This window comes from Tiliqua scincoides, chromosome 1, assembly GCF_035046505.1.
Source record: "Tiliqua scincoides isolate rTilSci1 chromosome 1, rTilSci1.hap2, whole genome shotgun sequence".
Lineage (NCBI taxonomy): Eukaryota > Metazoa > Chordata > Lepidosauria > Squamata > Scincidae > Tiliqua > Tiliqua scincoides.
In genome coordinates, this window is record NC_089821.1 from 168,217,124 (window position 1) to 168,237,939 (window position 20,816).

A 20,816-nucleotide genomic window follows, 5' to 3' on the forward strand; every position below is an offset into this window, starting at 1 on the left:
ATCCAACGACACCAGAATTGTCCCAATTCAATGAAAAATTGAGACAATTTTTTCCCAAAAAGGTCCCAAAAAACCTGAGAAGTTCCCTCCCTCCCAGCTGCAAGTCTATTGAGCCAGAAACGAAGTCACGTGGCTGCTTTTACTTGTGAGTAGGCAAACTTGCCTTAGTCCATCAAAAAGGGCAGGCTGAGAGGACTCCAACAAGGTCAGAATAGTCTTGATCCAATGAATGCAGCCCCCCCCAAAAAAAACCTGAGAAGGATGTCCCTCCCTCCCAGCTACGAGTCTATTGAGCCCTATGGAAAGCGAAGCAGCCTCATGGTCATGTTTACTCGCGAGTAGGCAGATATGCCTTGGCTGGTGGTCAGGCCAGGCAAAGGGGAATGTGAGGACACCAGAATGGTCCCAATTCGATGGAACTGGAGTGCAACAAATGCTCAAGAAGGCAGCCTCCCCCCCTCCACTAAAAAGGACAAAAAAGAGGCTTGAACTGGTAAGGGGAATGTTTTCTATTTTGCACTTGTAAAGCCAGGTGGGTCTTTATCTTGATATGCCTGAAAAAGAAGAACTTTAAACTGGGCACTGGGGAGGGCTGGAAATCTCACTGATTCTTTTTTGGGGGGTTGTTATTGCAGGCAGACTACAGAGTAAGCTCCACTGACCACTATGGGACTTACTTCAGAGTAGATATGCATAGGATTGGGCTCACAGGCTGCAATCCTACCCACACTTTCCTGAGAGTAAGCCCCATTGACCACAATAGGCCTTACTTCAGAGTAGATTCACTTGGTGGAGCAGGACTGGCTCCCCCTTATTTAATTATTTCTTTTATTTTAATTTAATTATTTATAATAATTTATTTTAATTTGCCTGATGATGTCTCTTCTGGCCATGACATCACTTTCAATGGGTCCTGGACAGATTGTCATTCTAAAAAGTGGGTCCCGGTACTAAAAGATTGAGAACTGCTGCAATAAGGTGTTAGTAAGTTGACTGGGGTGTGTGTGACTCTACAAGTTTTCAAAATCACTAAAATCAGAGTTTGGAGGAATAAGACCATCATGTTATATATCAATCAATGCTTAATTTCATGCAGAATGCAATGAAACAAACCACATTGAAATATCCGTGTTCTAACAAAAAGGTACAGCCAAAAAACCAGTGGGGGCAGGGCCACATCACCACACCCACCACCTGGGGCATTGCCCCGCCCACTACATGGGGTGACACGCAGGCCTCCTGCACCGGGTGACATGAATCCTAGTGACGCCACTGCACTGGGGAAAGCTCCAGGCATGACAACAGGTTTACTCAGACCTGCACCTGCTAAATCACCAGTACAAGACCGAGTGGATCCATGTCAGGGGGTCTGGCCTGGAAATGGGAATAGGATATGGTGTGCACAAGTACTGCTGATTCTGCCCCCTCCCGTGAACTGATCCACCCATCTGCCACCCCTTCCCTGTGCTGCCTGGCACAGAGCTCACCTGCTCCAGTGTGCATCAAAGCCTGGCACTGGTGGGATAGCACAGGACAGGCCTTCTTGGTGATGCTACTCCTACATTGTCACAACATGCTTTACAGCACATTTCCAACAGCCTGCACCAGTGGAGTGCACACTCCACCAGTGCAAATGGAGTATAAGATTGTGTCATAACTAGCTGTAGAATGTGCAACTTAGAAGACAGCCTCAACTGGAAATCTTAGTACATTGTGCATAGGTTGTTGTGGAAGAAAAAAGATCCTTCAGTACCTTGGTGCCAGGTCATTTATGGCTTAGAGAGTTAAAAACAGTATTTTAAATTATACCTGTAACAAACTAGAAGCTACTGAAGCTTCAACACCAATGAAAAAAGATCAACAAAGTATTGCCCAGTCACTTTGTTTGCGCACCGTCCAATGAACACTCGAGAAAACAGATATGGGAGAAAGGGCCACTTTATTAGCAGTTACAACCAAAGGGGAGACTGAGACCTGCAGCCGCAGAGGGAGCAAAGCCCCCTGTGGTGCGGGGGTGGGACCACTGGGCAGTACCAGAACACATCTGCCCCCAGGCTGGCATGCACCCGACTCTAAGCCACGCCCCATTCTCAGGCGGCGTAGCTCATCCAGGCCTGTCCCTTAAGGGGAAGGCAGCCAGACTGCGGGCTGTGCCATCTCGAGCCACTGAGCCTCTGAGGCAGACCCCACGGTCCTGGCCAGGGCCCCGTCTATATCCTCGTGCTGACAAGCCCCTGAGGACTGCAATTGGCTTCTGCCCTGCCTATGCCGCCTGAAGGTACATGCCAAAGTCCATTTCACGCCTCCTAACCCGCACCACCTGCCCACCTAAAGTGACCAATGGCAGTTAATAGGGGAGAAAACCCCTTGCCCCTGACAGTCTGGGGTAGGCGAAAAAACTGCCTGCCCTTGGCCAATTGCGGCAGGCAGCAAAAAATTCCTACCCGGCCTCAAACGGCAACCAGTGAAACTCAGACTGCCTTCAGGGCAGAAGGGTGGGTGTCCACACAGCACCCATGTGCGAAGGAGGAGGACTGGGTGTTGTCCCATAAAAGGCCTCTGCCTCCGCTCCGTTCCAGACCACCTCCACCCTCCCAACCTCCACAGGGAGGAGACTCTTCTGTTCCAGTCCAGGCTAAACAAACTCCAATCACCCCTGTAACTGGGCAATCAAGAATCTTGACTGCTCTGTTTTAAACTGGCTTAAGTTTATAAGAATGCAATCCTATGCAGTTATCCGAGAGTAAACCCAACTGACTAGAATGGAACTTACTTCTGAGTAGACATGCATAGGATTGGGCTGCAATCACTTTTCATAGGCAGTGCCACATATATGCACTGCTGTAAACAAACCAGGATATTACCAAAGTATGGATAAGCTTGTGTGTGGTTGTATGAGAAGAGATACAGCTGGCATACTAAGTACTAAACCTGGTAGAAGGTATTCCAAGATGTCACTTGGGAATCCAAAAGTAAGGCTGGAATCAAAAACACCCCCAAGATACAAACTTGACTATTAAAATATAGCAAACTCTTAAAGGATAGCAAATCCAGAACAGGCCAAACACCATCTGTTCACGCAGAACAGGCCAAACACCAGCTCCATGGCCAACTGTATCACCTACCAACAGCGGTCTTGTCTGCCTTGAGTTTCAGCTTATTAGCCCTCATCCAGCCCATTACTGCCTCCTGGGTATCCATCACCACACGTGGATTACCTGAGGAGAAACAGAACTGGGTGTCATCAGCATACTGATGACACTTCAAATTTCCAGACAATCAGTAGTTTTGAGAACAGCTTGGGAACCATACAGAACCCTGCAACACTCTAGAGCTTACATGTCATGGAGATGTAGTTCCCAAACCCCTCTGAAATAAATTCTCCAGGGAGAACTACAGGGCTATGATGCCATCAACTTCCATCCTAGACAGTCACTCAACAATATTAAAGGCCACTCAGGTGTACTGGAAACTCAACAGGGTTGTACTCCATTCATCTCTTAATAATATAAGCAAAAACATAAAATGGTAATATAAAATATGAAGAGCTAACTGAAAACAACAATGACTAACACCTCCACCCAAACCTTTGGGTCATTTTCACACACCCTAGGCCTTTGACCTTAGAAATAATCCTCAAGCTCAGTTACCAGTTTCAAGACTGGTAACCTCAAGATTTAAAACTTACCAGGGCAACCTCCTCAACCACCCCCTCTCTCACTACTAAGAGCACAATTCTGGGCTCAGTGCCGTGGCTTCGTGCCGCAAGCCTCACCACCAGGTTAGTGCAGGGCGGGCGCCCAGCCTCCGCGGCTCGGCGGTCTCATGGACCGCTGAGCCACAGCACAGTAAGCGGGGTGGGGAGGGGGCATTCCAGGGAGGGGGGAGGCCAGCGGGGGCAGAGAGAGGGTGGAGGGAGGCATGACATAGAAGCGGGGGGCTGGCAGGAAATGTGGTTTCATGTGGTTAGAACCAATTCCTCCCAAAAATCATCCCATTTAATAACAAGTCCTGAAAAATTGAAGCCATTTTCCTAGAAAGCAACAAAAGTTTTGGACAAATCCTATCATGGATTGGGCCAGTGCTTGGAGGTGGTACCCAGTTCTGCTGCTGTAAAATGGCCTCCAGTGACAGTCTAGGTGTGCTGCCACACCAGGCAGTAGTGCTGGAAGCCTGCCGCTATACCTACAAAGATAGGTGCAGCAGCATCAGGGCGGAATGAGATGGGGAGAGGGTGCAGCGAGGGTGGGGAGAGAGGTGGACTGCAGGAAGTATTGGTGGGACTTCTGTGTGCTGATATCCTATGCCTGTCTGCCTCCCTTACCACCACTGTTACACGCCATGGATTTATACATGCTAAACACACACATAGATCTAAGGAGTCCCATGGTGCTGACAGAGGCTTTCCCCAGCATAAATAAGCAAATGTTCAGTACCCTGAGGACATATTTTCAACATCTCTCCAATGCAGATACTGCACATGCTCCAATAACATGCCAGCATTGGCGGGGGGTGGGGGTAGGATTGGGTTGCCTGGGTCTTTGCATTTCACAATCTAGCTTTTCTAAAATTCAGTGTATGTTTTTTTTCTAGATTTTTAGACTGGGCCTAGGAGCGGTGGGTAAAGGGGGTAAAGGGGGTAATTTGGGTTGGTAGACATGGGCTCCAAAGACTTTTCCAGCTGTCTCTACCCTTCCCCCACCGTTTTGCCCCTCCCTGCCCCTATTCTGCTTGCCCATCATCACCCTCCCCCGCTTTGTTTCACCCCTCCCCCTTTGCAAAGGGGCCCAAAAGAAACTTTGTACCCCCTGATAAAATTCCTCTCAGAGACCTGTTCTAGACAATCAACAGTATATTTGTGTTATCTGTTAAAGGTGCAATCAGCCTGTTCCTAAAGCAGACCTGGACAACTTGCAACCCACCAAGCTAACTGAAACCCATCAGCTGCTTATAATGGCCTGCCAGCAACTCAACAATCCTCTTTGATTTTGGGTCCACCATCTGATACCATGAAAACAGGGAGAATGCTCATGCACCTGAAGTCTGATTTATATCATAAGTTTTGCAGGACTGTCATAAAATCCGTTTATAGGTACCATCGCCTATGGAAGTGGATAAGCAGCAGGAAGGAATATGGCCTTCTCTGTAGTGGCATCAACTTTATGGAATTCAATCCCTCTCATTACACAACTACTCCTTCCTTAGAGGTTTTCTAGCAGACCTAAAGACATTTCTATTTAGAATAGTCTTTTGAGTCTAGAGCTTTCTTAATGTAGATATTTAGGGTTTTATGAAGACTAGTTCTTTGGGCCTGTATTTTTTTAATCGATTGCTGCTGGTTTTCTGTTTTTGTTCTAGTTCTTGGCATTTAAGGGGATATTTTTATGGTTGCCTTATTGTTTTTTTATGCTTATATTTTAATACTTATATTTTTATGATATTTGTAAGCCATTTTGAATGCCTGTCAGGGAGATAAAATGGGGTATAAATTTGCAAAATGAATGAATGAATAGAAATCACTGTGACTTGTAGGGCTTCTACGAGTCCCATTACTTATTACTATGAGTCCCATTAGCAAGGGGAGGGAAATCATCTTTTAACCAATCCTGAAAGTCTTTTCCTATTTAGAGAGGGCCTATGGATCTCTTTTAATTTTCATAAAGTGTAGGGTGTGCTTAGGGCATGTGGATGGAGCTGTGGAGCTGTGCCAAATGTGAGCAGCTAGCTGAGATTCATGCATTGCTACCCCAATTGTAACCTATTTATCAAATTCATTCAAGACTTATATGCTTTGACTGCTTATTTTTAAATAAACTTACAAGTCAGTCCTCTATATCCGCAGGTTTGAGACGTGCAGATTTGACTCGAGTCCCAACCCATGTCAGGAGGGCCAACCTGTATCCCTTAGACGTGACCAGAAGAGTCTTCCAGTCTCATCAAGGAGTCTGAGGCATGGGGAGGCCACATGAAAGCCTCCTGGAGGCTTTACAAAAATACTTCCATTTTTATGTGAAAACCAGAAGTGCGTTTCTAAGGCCTTCTGAGGCTTGGGGAGGCCATGTGCAGCCTCCTTGCACCTCGGACCACCTCCTGGAATGGGTGATACCCACCACCTGTGAATCCATGTGTTTTGGTATTTGCAGGGTGTTCTGAAAAGAACCCACACGGATACTGAGGGGCACCTGTATTTATGCATTGCCAAGGTCAATGTGATAGATCACTCACTCCATACATAATATGCATTTATGAAAATACTGGTTTATAGAATTTAAGATTTTCAACTTTTTATTGACAATCTATTTTTATAACAAGAACACCACATTTATGTTGTAGGCCATTTTGGAAATAGAAGATTGAAATGGCAAGATAAAAACATATTTAAAAGAAATAAAATTGGTTTATTAGAGGAAGGTATCTTGACTGCGAATTATTTTAAATAAAAACACAATATAAATAATTAATATAACCTTTACAGGTGGCCATGAAAAAGTTGGATTTCATTTGTTTTGTTTTATGCAGATGTCTAGGCATGATGGTTTGGTTTTCAGGTTCCCATCTGGCTCTTTTGCATGACAAAGGAAGATGATATTGGTCATTTTCATGTTTTGCTTTTGTCAAGGATATCCATTTACTGATGTTAGGAAGTTATTTTAATTATAGCATTTCAATATAATTAATTTAAATTCGAGGAAAGGCACAGAATAATTTACTCTTTTTCTCTATGTATAATATGCAAAATTTCCAAGTAATTTGAGGCAATTCAGAATAATAGCACTGAAATATAAGTAGCTGAATTATAAATCTGTACTCTAGATTTATAATATAAAATAAGGCAGCGTTGTTTAGTTTTCTAAATATATATATGCAGATGTATGAAGGGCAGGCTACCCAACAGCACAGTAAGCAAGATATTTGAATAACCATTGAAAGCAATTAATTTAAAACAGAAACACCAATCTAAAGAAACATGTGCAAAACCTTTTCCAAATTGCTGTAGATCAGCTGTTTGGTGGGAAGGGGAGACTGAACCAGCCTTGCTGCTCTCCTTCCTAGATAGCAGAGAAGTGGAATTTTAACATTTTGAAAGAGTTCCATGTTTGTGGCCTTCACTTGTTGGACTGGAGAGGAAAACTGTGTTCCAAGAACATATTTGCACTCATGATCCCCATTCAGTTAAAGATACAAACCTGGAAGTCTTCTTCCCTCTGTGCCATTTTCCTGATTTGAATTGTTCCTTCCTAAGCCTGGTTTGCTGAGCACAATTATGAATTGAACCAGGGATGGAGCTGGGCAGAAATATCTTAATGGCAGGTAATATTAGCCTTTCTGGGTTTTCTACAATTGCTGCACCTTCTTTCTCCATGAACAGATAATACTGGGAAAATCCTGAGATCCAAACATGATTAACATTTACAAAAGTTACCTTCGCATTTTGGAAATGGATAGTTCCAGTTCCTGTTAATCCCATGATGGCAAGTGAGAACAGGGTGACCAATCAATACATATCCAGGATAGCACTCAAAAGATATAGACTGGCCTACACTGTAGTCTGAATTTATTATATATCCGTTGAAAAAAGGAGGAGGATCTGGACAGTTCTGTAACTCATAAGCTGGGGGAAAAAAGAGAAAGGTGTTCAATGAAATGCCTTCCCACACACAATTAAGCAGATAGGTTTTCTGGAATTGGCTGCATTTATGTATATAGAATAAATACACATTGGTTAATACAACAAATTGGTTAATACAAGTATTTATTTCATAACAGATTCACATGATACATTTGATTGAAAATACTTGTTGAAATTTGAAATTTCAATCATATATTGACTCAGTCCAAAATGTATTCAACAGTAAGCACAATACTTCCACACAATCTATATGTCAACATAGTAATTTATTATTGGAAGCTAATGATGTAGGTCAGTGTTTCTTAAGCAGTGGTACTTGTAACACTGGTGGTACTTGAGGTGGTGCTCAGTGGGATGCGTGTGACCCCCAGACCTCCACCGCCTGGTAGCAGGACCAGCAGGTAGCAGGACCAGTAACAAACAGTGGTAAGAGTCTTGGCTCTGCAGACAGAGCTCCAGTGTGGGTTTTTCTGGTACACAAAAAAGTCCTCCCATCCACCCTGAGCCTCTTACCAGTGTTTGTCGCATTGCCTGGCCTCCCAATCTGGAAGTAACTGGTGATGACATCATCACCAGTTACTTCTGGTGGTACTCCCAGTAGGTAGACCATGTGAAGTGGTATGGCAGGGGACAAATGTTGAGAAATTCTGATCTAAGAGTCAATGGCACTGATGAAATAACTAAAACAAACTTTTCTCACTACAAGAATAGAAACTCTTGGGGATATAAGACAAGGGAAACTGCCTTGTAGTCTCAGACAATTGGCTCATCTAGGTCAGTATTTTGCTTACACTGACCAGCAGTGGCTCTCTAGTCTTTCTAAATACAGGCATCCCCTGCTTTTTGACAGATCATTTTTTGATGAGCCGCACTTTCAACGCATTTCAGTTGTACCCAGAAGTCATTCATTCAACACAGGCTACGCTCTTTCAAACTATTTTGATGTTTGTACCCTCTCTGTGCTGTTCTAAAGGCATAAATTGCCCTTCCCTCGTATGGATTTGCCTATGACATGGTGATTCAAGCCGCTTGGGCTCTATGTGTGTCTGTGCGCACACACAGATTTGCAGCAATCTTGGTGCAACAGCAGGAATTTGCAAGCTACAAAAGCCTTTGCAATTTGCAAGATATAAAAGCATTGCAAGAAACATCTGAAAGCTAACAAAGAGACCGGGTTCTACTTTTTGACATTTCCAGTTTTTGCCACTGGTCCTGTCCCTAACCTGTCAAAAGAACAGGGGACACCTGCACTGGATGGATTCACATGTCACACAGAGCCAAAAATTTTTTTTATTTTACTATGATTTGTTGGAACAACCAAACTTGGTCCTCAAACTAACCATAGTTTATTAACAAGCCAGGATTAAACTACAGTCTAAAGCCATGATTTGAAGTTAGCTTGTTAAATAATGCTTGCCTTAACTGTAGTTCCACGTTATGACTGAACAGAGAAGCCTGACTTAATCTTGACTTGTACCCTCACAGCACTGGAATCTACACAGACATGAGCCTAGAACAGGGGTCTCTAAATTTTTAGGCCAGAGGGCCACATCAAATATCTGGCATGGTTTTGAGGGCAAATATATATATATATATATATATATATATATATATAAATAATATTATATTTTATATTATACAATAATATATATAATATTTTATTATTATATAATAAATAAAAATATTAAAAATATTACACACACACACACACACACACACACACACACTAGAAAGCCTAAGGCCTTCAGATGTCCCAAAAACATCACTTCTAGTTTTTCAGGAAAACCAAGGATGCATGGCCTCCCTAGCCCTCAAACACACTCCAGATGCAAATGGAGCATAACTCTGGTCAAATTCGGTTGAGTGGGCCAGAGGCTTGCAGGGGACCAGAGGCTTGCCGCAAGCTGGATAGAGGCTTTTCACGGGCTGCATTGGCCCCCAGACTGGGGTTTGGAGATGCACGGCCTAGAAGATCAACAGTGAAACAGGAGCTGAAAGGTGCTGTTGCTGGTGCTCTAGCCAAATAGTTCCTGCCTTTCTTGTTTGTCTAGCAACAGTTGTGCTCACATGTCTTCCCTTTGCACTGTAATGCATAGGCAGGTAGATGCCAGCTTAGCCATTCCTCCCAGCCAGCAAACAAAAAGCAAAGGGATGAAAAGCAACTTGCCCAATGTCTTATTCTTTCAAACTAAAAAAATTCAAAAGAGATAAGGAGGGTATGACTTATAAAGTCATTTAAAGAATTGCAGAACGTTTTCCTTTTAACATCAATACTGGAGCACTTTTAGGCTGCGGTTCTAAACAAACTTACCTGGGTGCAAGTCACATTGAATATAATGGGGCTTACTTTGATTAGACATGCCTAGGATTATGTCATTAATGTATCACTTGTGGAAAATGCAAGAAAAAGTTAAATCTTATTGGAAGGGGAGAAGTAGAACTGTATATTCTGCTTGCCATTCAACTGTGCCAAGATCAGGTAGGAATGTTCAAAGAAGCAATACCCTTCTTTTTTTTCCTGACCAATGGGAAGAGTGTAGCTGATATAATACTTTGCCAGCAGTAGGGAACAACTATGGAACTGGTGATTGTCTGTGGACAATCATGGTTTTTTAAACAAACCATGGTTCTCTGTTACATCTGAACTGGCCCAGTTTGATTCTGCATTAACAGAATCAAACAGAATCAAACAGAAAAGTGTACTGTTTTTCAAATCCATTCTTCCTTCTGTTTGTGCTAGTTCCCCCCCCCCCCATAATCACCAACAAATCTGTGGCTAGTCTCTCTACATTTTACACTGCACGTAGGCAGCATTTTATTTTCCCTCTTGGAAGAGGTATGGAACTTTCCACGGAACATATAACTCAGGATAAGGTTGCTATCATATTAAGAGCTGTATTATATACTTGAAAAATTTCATATCCCTCATATTAGGAAGCAGCCATTTATAGCATACAGTAATAGTCTAAGATACAAGACTTCTATTTGACCCACTGACTGCTATACAAATGCAACTTGCTTTTAATGCAGTTTATATCACTGGTGTTCCTGGAGGGGTGTAAAACACTAAATTTCTTTAGGCACCTGGCCTCTGGTGTAAAGCGGCCCCTCCTGGTCATCTTCACAGCCAGCTGCGACTGAAAAAGCAAAAGCTTTTGCAGTTGTGACTGGCTCTGGAGTCAAGAGGCAGGGCCGCTTTTCACCATTGGCTGGGCACCTAAAGAAATTTACAGGCCAATCCTGAGCTGCCCATTTTGCTGGGATCCTGTGTGCAACAGGGCAGCAGCTGGCAGCTCCTGAGAGGAAGGGAACTTTTGTCCCCTTTCCCCGGGTTAGGGAAGTAGCCCCGCAATGGGGCTACTTGATTCTGTGGCAGCCCTTGGCTGCCATAGAATCAAGACCTTCCATGTTTGGCCACGCAGCCCAACATGGAGCTCAGGATTCGGTGGATCTGAGCTCCACCAATCCTGCCTCCCTCCCACCCCACTCTCTCCCCCCAGCACACCTCCTCCCCACCCTCTCCCTGCCCTCCCCCTGTCCCCAATGCTACCTCCCCCACGCCCCCACCTACCTCTCCATCGCCCAACAGTTGGGTGATCACGGAGTAGTGGAGCAGCAGTGTTCCACCGGCACCAGCTCTGGCACTTGGCGGACGCTATAGGCTCGCAAACATGCTTCACAGCATGTTCACAACAGTACGTGCTGGCAGTGAGCTGGCATGCACTGTTTAGGATTAGGCCCTCAGTGTTTTGCACCCCCTCCCAGGAACACCAGTGGTTTACATATTAGATACATGACTTCAAAATTTTAGAGTAAAATGCTTTTGTTTAAATGGTTATCCTAAAGCTACCCCTTCAATATTCAGGATATAATCATACAAGTAGTTCAGCAATGTTGTAAATGTATTTACTGCTACTGGTTTGGGGCTTACTGATCTCCCTTTTTTCTGATAAAAGCATATTAACTTGATATCTTTCTCTGGCTAAAACAGCATCCTCAGTTTACTCAGCACTGAGCTAGTAATGCATTAAGACAGACACATCACTCAATCACAGTTTTGACCTCTGTAAAGGCATATTATTTGAAGATGTGGTATATAAATCAGCTGAACGACTTGACATAAATCAGAGCTGTGACAAAAAATGAGCTACATGATTTATGGATAGCTTCATGACTTATTAATTAGGCCCATAATGTATAAATCATGATCAGAGCTTGGAAATTCACCGTCTTACTCACAAATCAATAAGACATGGTCTTGCAGTACAAACTATTCACATATTAGATAAATCAATTGAAGGGTTTTCTTCTTGCATTATGCTTTTTCCTTAGTGCTAAATAGAACTTGGTAAATGCAAGGCACAGCTCTTAATTGTCTACTTGTCGCACCATAGAGGCTCTCCAATAAACATTTATTGACAACACCCATAGAAATGCCAGGCACTACAAGTTAGGCAAAACGTATCATATCCTGGACCAGTAATTTCCCTAACGGTGTGCCAGGGACATACTACTGTGATATGAGATAACTCCTAATGTACCGAGACTTAAAAAAATACATAAAGGGTTGTGTGAGGGCCCCCCCTCAAACAACCCACATAGGAGGCTACTCAATAGGCACTGGGTTGTTGCAGTGATTTTACCTCTTTCTAATTTTGATTTTGCCTCTTTCTAATGAGCTTCCAGTAGAAGGGGGCAATTCTGTGGTATCTCTGCACTGGATATGACTGCTTCATTCACTCATTTGACTCTCTCTCTCTCTCTCTCTCTCTCTCTCACACACACACACACACACACACGCCCGCGTGACTTCTGCAGAAACACTGGAAGAAGATTTCTGGGATGAGGTAATTCTTGCTCAAAAAAAGGGATAAGGGAGAGTTTGAGCTGCAGTTTGTGCGAGGCGGGGAGAAGGCAGAGACGTGATCTGCTGGATCGCGCTGCTTTGGAGGACCAGAGGGGCTTGCTGCCACTTACCAGAGCCTGCAGCAGCCTCCTGGGGGTGCAGGGGGCCCCCATGCCAGCCTCCACAGGGTTCCCCATGCTGTGGAGACCCTCAAAATTGCGATTGCTACCACTTCTGGTTTTGCATTTGCCAAACCGGAAGTGGTTGCAATCGCAATTTTTACTGACTCTTCTGTAAAAATGAGGGGAGCCCTGCGAAGGCTGGCATGGGGGCTCCCCATACCCCCGGGAGGCTGCTGCAGGCTCTCCCCCCGCCTCGCACAAACTGTGGCTCAAGCCCCTTAAGGGAGTGGAGGCCAGGGCTTTCTGGTTGGGGCATCACGACACCCCAGTTTGAGAACCACTGGGTTAAGGGTACTTCAAGGGCTGTTTAGCCCTCGCTTTCACACTCCATATCCTGAGTTTCAGAAACTGATGTACAAAATGACAAGTGAAAAAAGAGCAAATAGAGTACATGCAAGGTTCTCCACTGGCATAAAAGGCATCCTCTGAGTAGTCTGAGGATCTAACTAATTGAAAATGTGTTTCCTCCATCTAATGCTGGTGGTCGACTGCGCATTTTGACAGCACAGTTGAGATCCGAAGACCAATTGGGTGTATTATCTTATTCAAACTCTAAGATCAATGGGAAGTAGCACACATTTAACCAACACATTTATCAGCCTTTCCCCATAACCAGTACCAGAGGAAATTTCATCACTTCCAGTGGTAGCACTCCCAGAAAAAAGTGTTTTTACACCCCCAAGGGGCTGCACTCACATTTTCATTATTCAAGGTTAATCCAAAACCATAATTGCATCCCCACAGTTAAGATGGCTGCAAATTGTGGTTTGGAGCTAAGTATGGTCCAGACATGTGATAGCATTAAATGTTCATAGATTGAAGAGACAAGAAGTAGAAAGGAGTTTTTCAGTAGTTGTTTGACACCTCCAGGTTTCCCTTTCCTTGAGTATGCCAAAGGTCAACTTAATACGTTGATTGGACTGGGATTTTGTGGCCAGGAATTAACCATGTAGAGCAGCAGTGGGAGAACATGGCAAATTTTACATCTTTCATACTTTTAACACACTGTGGCTATAATCAAGAAAAGCTGATTGGGGGTACATAAGAGATCCAAAATCAAATTCAGGTTCTCTTATAGTTCCCTGAAGCCCCTAACAAAATATATACAAATGAAAGACTGTCTTGATGGTATGGTGGCAAGAACCAGGGCGAAAAATTTAAGGAGAAGGTCCCATACATACATTGGTTGCACAAGCACTCACCTCTTTTAAGGGCAGGTTCACCCATGAGGAGAACTGAACTGGTGGGGGGGGGACTGGTTGGGGGTGATCTGTGTCTCCTTATCACCTTCCTCATTCTGCCACCTGCCTATCTGCTTCGCTCAGTTGCTGTCCTATCTTTTCCTCACTCATGATAAATTAAAGGTTCTTCACTGTTTTTCACAACTGGTTCATGGACAGTAGCAGTCTAGGTTGTAAGTAGCACAGCCTCAGCTCTAAGTACAGCTTCACAAAACAATTCATAAAGCCAAAAGCAAAAGAGGTCAGCAGGAATGAAGAACAAAAAAAGGAAAATGTAGAAAATTAAGCTAAGATCAAATGTTGAACTTATTGAAATAGATGAAAAGTCCTTGAAGGCATGCTATCATGTTAGGCATTGTTATTCATTTCAATAAATTAGCCATTTGATGTCAGCTTGCCGTTCACTTAGATCAGGGGTGTCCAAAGTTTTTGGCAGGAGGGCCACATCAGCTCTCTGACACTGTGTCAGGGGCCAGGGGAAAAAAAGAATTAATTTACATTGAAAATTTGAATAAATTTACATAAGTTTTCATAAATGAATATATTAAAGATGAACTTATATGAATGAATGAAGGTCTTGCAATAGCTCAAGGCCTATAAAAGGCCTTGCACAAAGCAAGGCTGGCCTTTCCTTTGCTGCTGCTGCTGCATCACAGATGTGAAAGAGCAAGCAGTGGAGGGAGCTCTCATCCCACACCTCACACGAGAGGTCAAACAGTCGCCCTCACGCTGAGAGAAGTTGCATTGGGCCAGTGCGGGCTTCAACAAATCTCCGGAGGGCCAGAGCCTCATTGGAGACTGGGGGCTCCCTGAGGGCCGCATTGAGAGGCCGCAAGGGCCGCAAGTGGCCCCCGGGTCGGGGTTTGGGCACCCCTGACTTAGATGGTAAACAATTCTTAAACTGTTTTTGTGAACTAGGCATAAAAGACAAATAATTTATTGGAAGGGAGTTGCTGCAAGGAAAAACTCTATTTCTTTTTTCCTAACAATACCTAAAGCTATACGTTTTACATGACTTTATGCCTAATGCAACTGTAAACTTTGTTTCCACTAACAACATATTTTTTGTCAGCCGAATTGTATTTGTCTAAAATATATTCGCAAAAAGTATTTCTAGGGCTGAAAATTTTGAATTGCGTAATAGAAGACATGGAACTGTTGCGTTAAATAAGAAAGCATTTACAAAATACAACCAAAGGCAGCATTTATTAATTCTGTAACAGAGCATCTATCATAAATTAGAAGGCTGCATCATTGACTGCTCACCTTGATATGCAAGTTTAAATCCTTGCCTATTTTCTGAATGATCACTATAAAAATGAATCAGAGTTTCATGAGTTGTGCTTAACAAAGATGGTGGAAGGTCTGTTCCACTAAACTGCCCAATCATAGAACTGGTGTGATAAGGCCCATTCTGAATTTCAAGGAAGTCGTGGTTTGCTTCAGTGGAGAAGTTCAGAAATTGTATGTGCGCCCCTATGTGGAAAAGAATAATTCATTAATCTTAAAACACTTAAAGAAAGTGAACAGCTCCCAAACCAAAGTGATTTTATACAGCAGCTTTGATTCGTAGTTAGTTAGAAACCCAACTTGCTAATGTTAAACACAATCAATATGCAGAGGTGGAAGTCACAGTTAATCTAAAGAGGATCAAGACAGTTAAATTATCCTTCACAAGAGGAACTTTTCATCTACATGCAACCACTCTCTCGCTCTGTGATACAACCAATGAATAAAATTGTAACCAATATAACCAATGAATAAAAACTCATTTATTATTTTTATGATCAGAAATATATATTCATTAACTCAACTGGGAACAAAACCATGCATGTTCCCTACATGGTCAAAATGCATCATGCACATAATCTCATTAACAAGCATTTATTAGCCCTTTATTAGAAGTTGAGACTGACGGGGCTGACACATTGTGCCTTACCTTAGATCAGATCTATAGGTGACATCAGATTTGCACCACTGACTTACAGCTCAGCATTTCACTCATCAGACTATGCAAGGCTCTCTCTATCAACCTTGCAAAGTTTATCTTTGATTCATAATGGCCTGTTCCCCATGGGTTTGGCTGGAATGATAATGCTATAGCCGAATATTTCAGCATAATGACTGATTATGCAATATGTAGGAGGACTCTTGGACCAATATAAATTTCAGAGCTGGAAATAGTACAATATCTTTCATGGACAGTAAGTGGTAGCAGGCTGTTAAAATAAATTATTATATTCAGTAGGCTAAGTTTAATATGGCGTGATCTCTGATTGTACAAAACCATTGTACTTAGAAATACCAGGCTCAAATAATATTTTAATACTGGGGACATACTATTGACCACCTGATCAAAATGCTGGAGGTAATCTTCACTTGGAGAAACAGAAAAAGAAATCAGGGAGGAATACAAAGGAGAAAGTGTAGTAAATTTCTTCAATCACCCTCACACAGATGGGGCAAGTCCATGTTCAAACCATGTCAAAGAATATTTCTAGATTCACTAACTGCACAATTTTATGCATGTCTACTCAGAAGTAATTCCTATTGTGTTCAATGAGGCTTACTCCTAGGAAAGTGTTATAGGTTGGAAACCTAAATTATTGTGACCTAGAACACGTAGTCTTGAAACTAAGAAACTGTTAGAGAGAGAATAACTAATGAGATAATAAGAGGGAAATTGTTGATGAAAGAGTATATGGAAATCACATAGAAGACAGAATTCCATCTGACTTCCCTGTTGAAGATACAGGGCAAACATCTGGGTTTAAACTGACCTTGTAAAGGAGGGAGTCTGAAGACCTGAGTCAAAGAGAAGTGACAAGGGTTGAAGATCTAGAGCAGTGGTTCTCACACATTTAGCACCGCGACCCACTTTTAAGAAAGATAATCTGTTGGGACCCACTGGAAGTGATGTCATGACCAGAAATGACATCATCAAACAGGAATATTTTTAACAATCATAGGCTGCAATCCTATTCACACTTACCCAAGAGTAAGTTCCATTGACTGTCATTGTTAAAAGAATATACACAGTAGCTTGTTAAAAGAACAAGTCTGTAACATTTCCCCAAATGCAGTCACATCCCATGGTAGCATCAAGTCTAACAGATTAAAAATAAAATATTAAAATGAATGGGGACCCACCTGAAATTGGCTTGCAACCCACCAAGTGGGTCCCAACCCACAGTTTAAGAAACAGTGATCTAGAGCATATTGATAAATTAAAAACTAAGTGGGTCCAGATGGCATTCACACAAGAGTTCTTAAGGTACTCAAGTGTGAAATTCCTGATTTTCAAACAAAATGTAATTTTCCTTTAAATCATCCTCTGTGCCAAGGAATGGAAGTTATGCAGCTAAACAATGAATTTTAAAGCATCTATAGGTATTCGGGAAATTGCAGGTCAGGTAGTTTAATTTCTCTTCTGGGTAAAATGGTAAAAAGCATCATTGAAGATAAAATTATGAAACATATAGGAAAATGAACATTGTTGAAGGAGAATCAACATGGTTTCTGAAAAAGGTAAATCTTGCCTCACTACTTGAGTTCTTTGAAAGTGTCTGGACACGTGGATAGGGGCAATCCACGTTTGAACTTTCACAAAAATTTTGACTGAGATCCTCACCAAAGGTTCTTGAGTAAACCTCACAGTCATGACACTGGATGACAATTCCTTTATGGATTAGTAGTTTGTTAAAGAATAAGAAGCAGCAAGTAGGAATAAATGGCCCCTTTTCACAGTGAAGGGAAGTAAGAAGTGGAATTCCTCAAGGATCTGTATTGGGACCAATGATTTTTTAATTTGTTTACCATTTTTTGGGAATTAGAGGTAAACAGTAAGGTGGCCAAGTTTGCAGTTGACACCAAACTATTCAAGGTGATAAAAACCAAAGTAGATTGTGAAGTGCTCCAAGGGTGCAATCCTAACCAACTTTCCAGCACTGATCTAAGGGCAATGCAGCTCCAAGGTCAGGAAACAAACATTCCCTTACCTTGAGGAGGCCTCCGCGATTGCCCCTCAACTGCAGGATGCAGCACATGCCCCACTGGCAGAGCTATGCCAGAGCTTGAAAGTTGGTTAGGATTTGGGTCCAAAAGAGTTAAAAGTCAGTAAGTGTAAAATGAGTAAAAAAAAAAAAAATCCCAACTTCATATATGTGCTGAGCTGTGAGTGACAAACCAGGAAAGAGATCTTGCAGTCATGATGGATAGCTCAATGAAAATGTAGATCCAGTGCGTGGTAGTCGTGAAGCTGGCAAATTCTATGCTTGGGTCCATTAGTAAAGGGATAGAGGAAAAGGGTTCAAGAATAAGGCCTCTAATATTTTAGCGATCTTATTAATGTCTCTGCGAATTGAAGGTGCAGCCGCATTTGGAAAACTGAATACTGTTCTGATTGACACACATCAAGAAGGATATAACAGAGCTGGAAAGGTGCAAAAAAGAGCAACTAAACTTCTCAGTGATCTGGAGTACCTTTCTTATAAGGAAATGTTATAATTTTTAAGGTTTTTTTCATTTGGAAAAAGGGGAAAGTTGGAGGGACGAGACAATTAGAACATTACATATAGTGTGGATAGACGTTTTTCTTCTCTTCTCACAATACTGGAACAAGGGGTCATCCAGTAAAACTGATTGACAGGAGATTTAGGTAAAGGAGTTGCTTCCTCATGCCACACACAATTAGTCCATCTTGTGAAATGGTTGATTTATAACCATACCCAGTACTATTTTATCAATCACACACTAATTAAAGTCAAATATCTACTTAAATTTCTAGAAAGCATGCTAGACTTTTTTTAAACAAATTCAACAATTATTAAGAACCAGGCATTATACCAGAATTTATAACAGCCAAAGTGATTAACGTTACAAATTAGCTTAGCGTAGAATATTATCTTTGCTTAGTATATTAAATTACATAAATCCATGTAAGGAAGGAAAGCTGTTAATACAGAAAATAAATGAATTGCAAGCTAAGTTTTTAACAACAGGCCATTTCTAATTAGCTAAATCTCACAATCCACTATCATTTTTCATACCAAGAAATCTCATCACTGTTTTTTATTCAAGATAATGATATCTAGCTTGACTTTTTTACCTTTGCTTCTATGAAACATTTATCCATGACCATCTCACAATTCTAATTATTATTCCTTGTAGTAACCCTTCCTTAAAGTCACAGCAGCAATTCACTTAATGAGTCCAAGAAGGTTGTAAACAAGTTCAAGCTACCCATGAAATTATTGGGATAAGAACTGTTCAGGACTTTTCAATCTAGCTTGTGATATAAAAATATAGCCTTATTATCTATCCTTCATGAATAATGTATAGATTGCCCATAAACATACTGGGAGAAAAGGGAAAGAAAAACGTAGTGAATGACACAGCCTCCTCGTAGAGGACTGAGAAAGGACATACCTAATTGAATTAGATGTTAATGTTTTATTTCATGCCATTGTACCAACTGAAACTGTTCAGAACCAGGCAGAGCGATTTCTTAAATGCCTCTTCTACTAAAGGCAAAATACTGGGCCCAGTTCCTCCTCACACACGACATTGAACATTCAAAGCTCTTCATGCATGGAAGGACTACTGACAGAGTAGAGGAAGTGACAGTAGAGGTCTCTTGAAAGGTGAGCAACATGTGCAGGGGAAAAAGGAAAGGATGTTATGGGGAACTGGACGGTTCCCTCAACATTCTAACTAAAAACTAGCTTCATTGACTAAAGCAGGGCACAGTAGATGCAGTTTTAAGATCATTATACTTTACCATTTTAAATGTGTTGAATCCCTCTCCACAAATGTGCCAGAGACAGGGTACACATTAAAATAATAATAATAATAATAATAATAATAATAATAATAATAATAATAATAATAATAATAATAAAACAGTCACAAAATCTGTCGGCAAGCTGAATTATCAGCATATCAGGAGTCTTACCATATCCAACAGGCAATAATATCTTCCATGTGCAGCCCAAGTTACTAGGATAGTTTCCTGGAAAACCTGGGCTCAGGATTACTCCAGCCATATTTGTTAGTGTTCCACCACATTTCGCTGTTGAAAATAAAATACAGACCATTAACATACTTAAACAATTTATCCAATCTCACATAACGATTATATAATTGAAAGCAAAAAAAACATTCACGCACACCAATACAGAGTTCTGTGTACACTCCAACGCACTGCGAAGGCTCTTGTATGAACAGGCTCCCAGGTCACTTCATTGCATGCTGGTAGCTCTGCCCATGCATTTGTTTGTATACACAGAGCTGCCCTCACCACTGAAGTGAATGGAAAAGCCTCAGTAGGTTGGAGAACTCATTGGATGTCTACTTAGACAAATCTGCTTCAGCAAGAAATCACTAAACATTATACACACATTATATTCCATATATCCATGGAAGGAAGGAAGGATACAATGGTAAGTGTAGGTATCATCGGAAGCAGTGGCATGTACCTTGGCTGTCTCAGACCATAATTCTAAAATGACCATCCAAGGAATACAGAGACAGATAAAGACATTATTATTCATATGTTGGAATTTCTTCTTAGAACAATGAAGGTATCCTAGCTTCTGCATCATGAAAACTTGAAAAAGAGTTCTTTAGTCTTACTCTTTCTTCTTTTTATTATAAACAGTTAATTTTGTTTTATGAAATGCAGCATGGATGGCTATCACAATTGCTAACACAAAACAGAATGTCTATTCCAGTCCATACAAACCAAAGGTTGATTCTGAAGTTTCCTTTGCCACTCTTTCATTGTTTGGGCTTGTGAACAGCATGTAGTAAAAGGTGTTAAGGGGTGGCCAATGTGTTACAATGTCTGTCTACTCAAAAGTAAGTTACAATGCATATAGGATTTCAGTCTTAATGCATACATACCCTTGTTTACTCTG

At 41.8% G+C, this 20,816-nt stretch overlaps 1 protein-coding gene across 1 annotated transcript in view; it reads right to left on the reverse strand.

Annotated features, from left to right (window-relative positions):
* Nucleotides 1-20,816, reverse strand: part of CSMD1 (CUB and Sushi multiple domains 1) — a 947,002-nt gene that overhangs the window by 114,307 nt on the left and 811,879 nt on the right. Inside the window, exons 40-42 of the mRNA XM_066622693.1 lie at nucleotides 19,853-19,969; nucleotides 15,166-15,375; nucleotides 7,424-7,612 (exon numbers count right to left, since the gene is read on the reverse strand). Coding sequence (XP_066478790.1) covers nucleotides 7,424-7,612; nucleotides 15,166-15,375; nucleotides 19,853-19,969 — 516 coding nt within the window. The remainder of the gene's footprint in view (nucleotides 1-7,423; nucleotides 7,613-15,165; nucleotides 15,376-19,852; nucleotides 19,970-20,816) is intronic.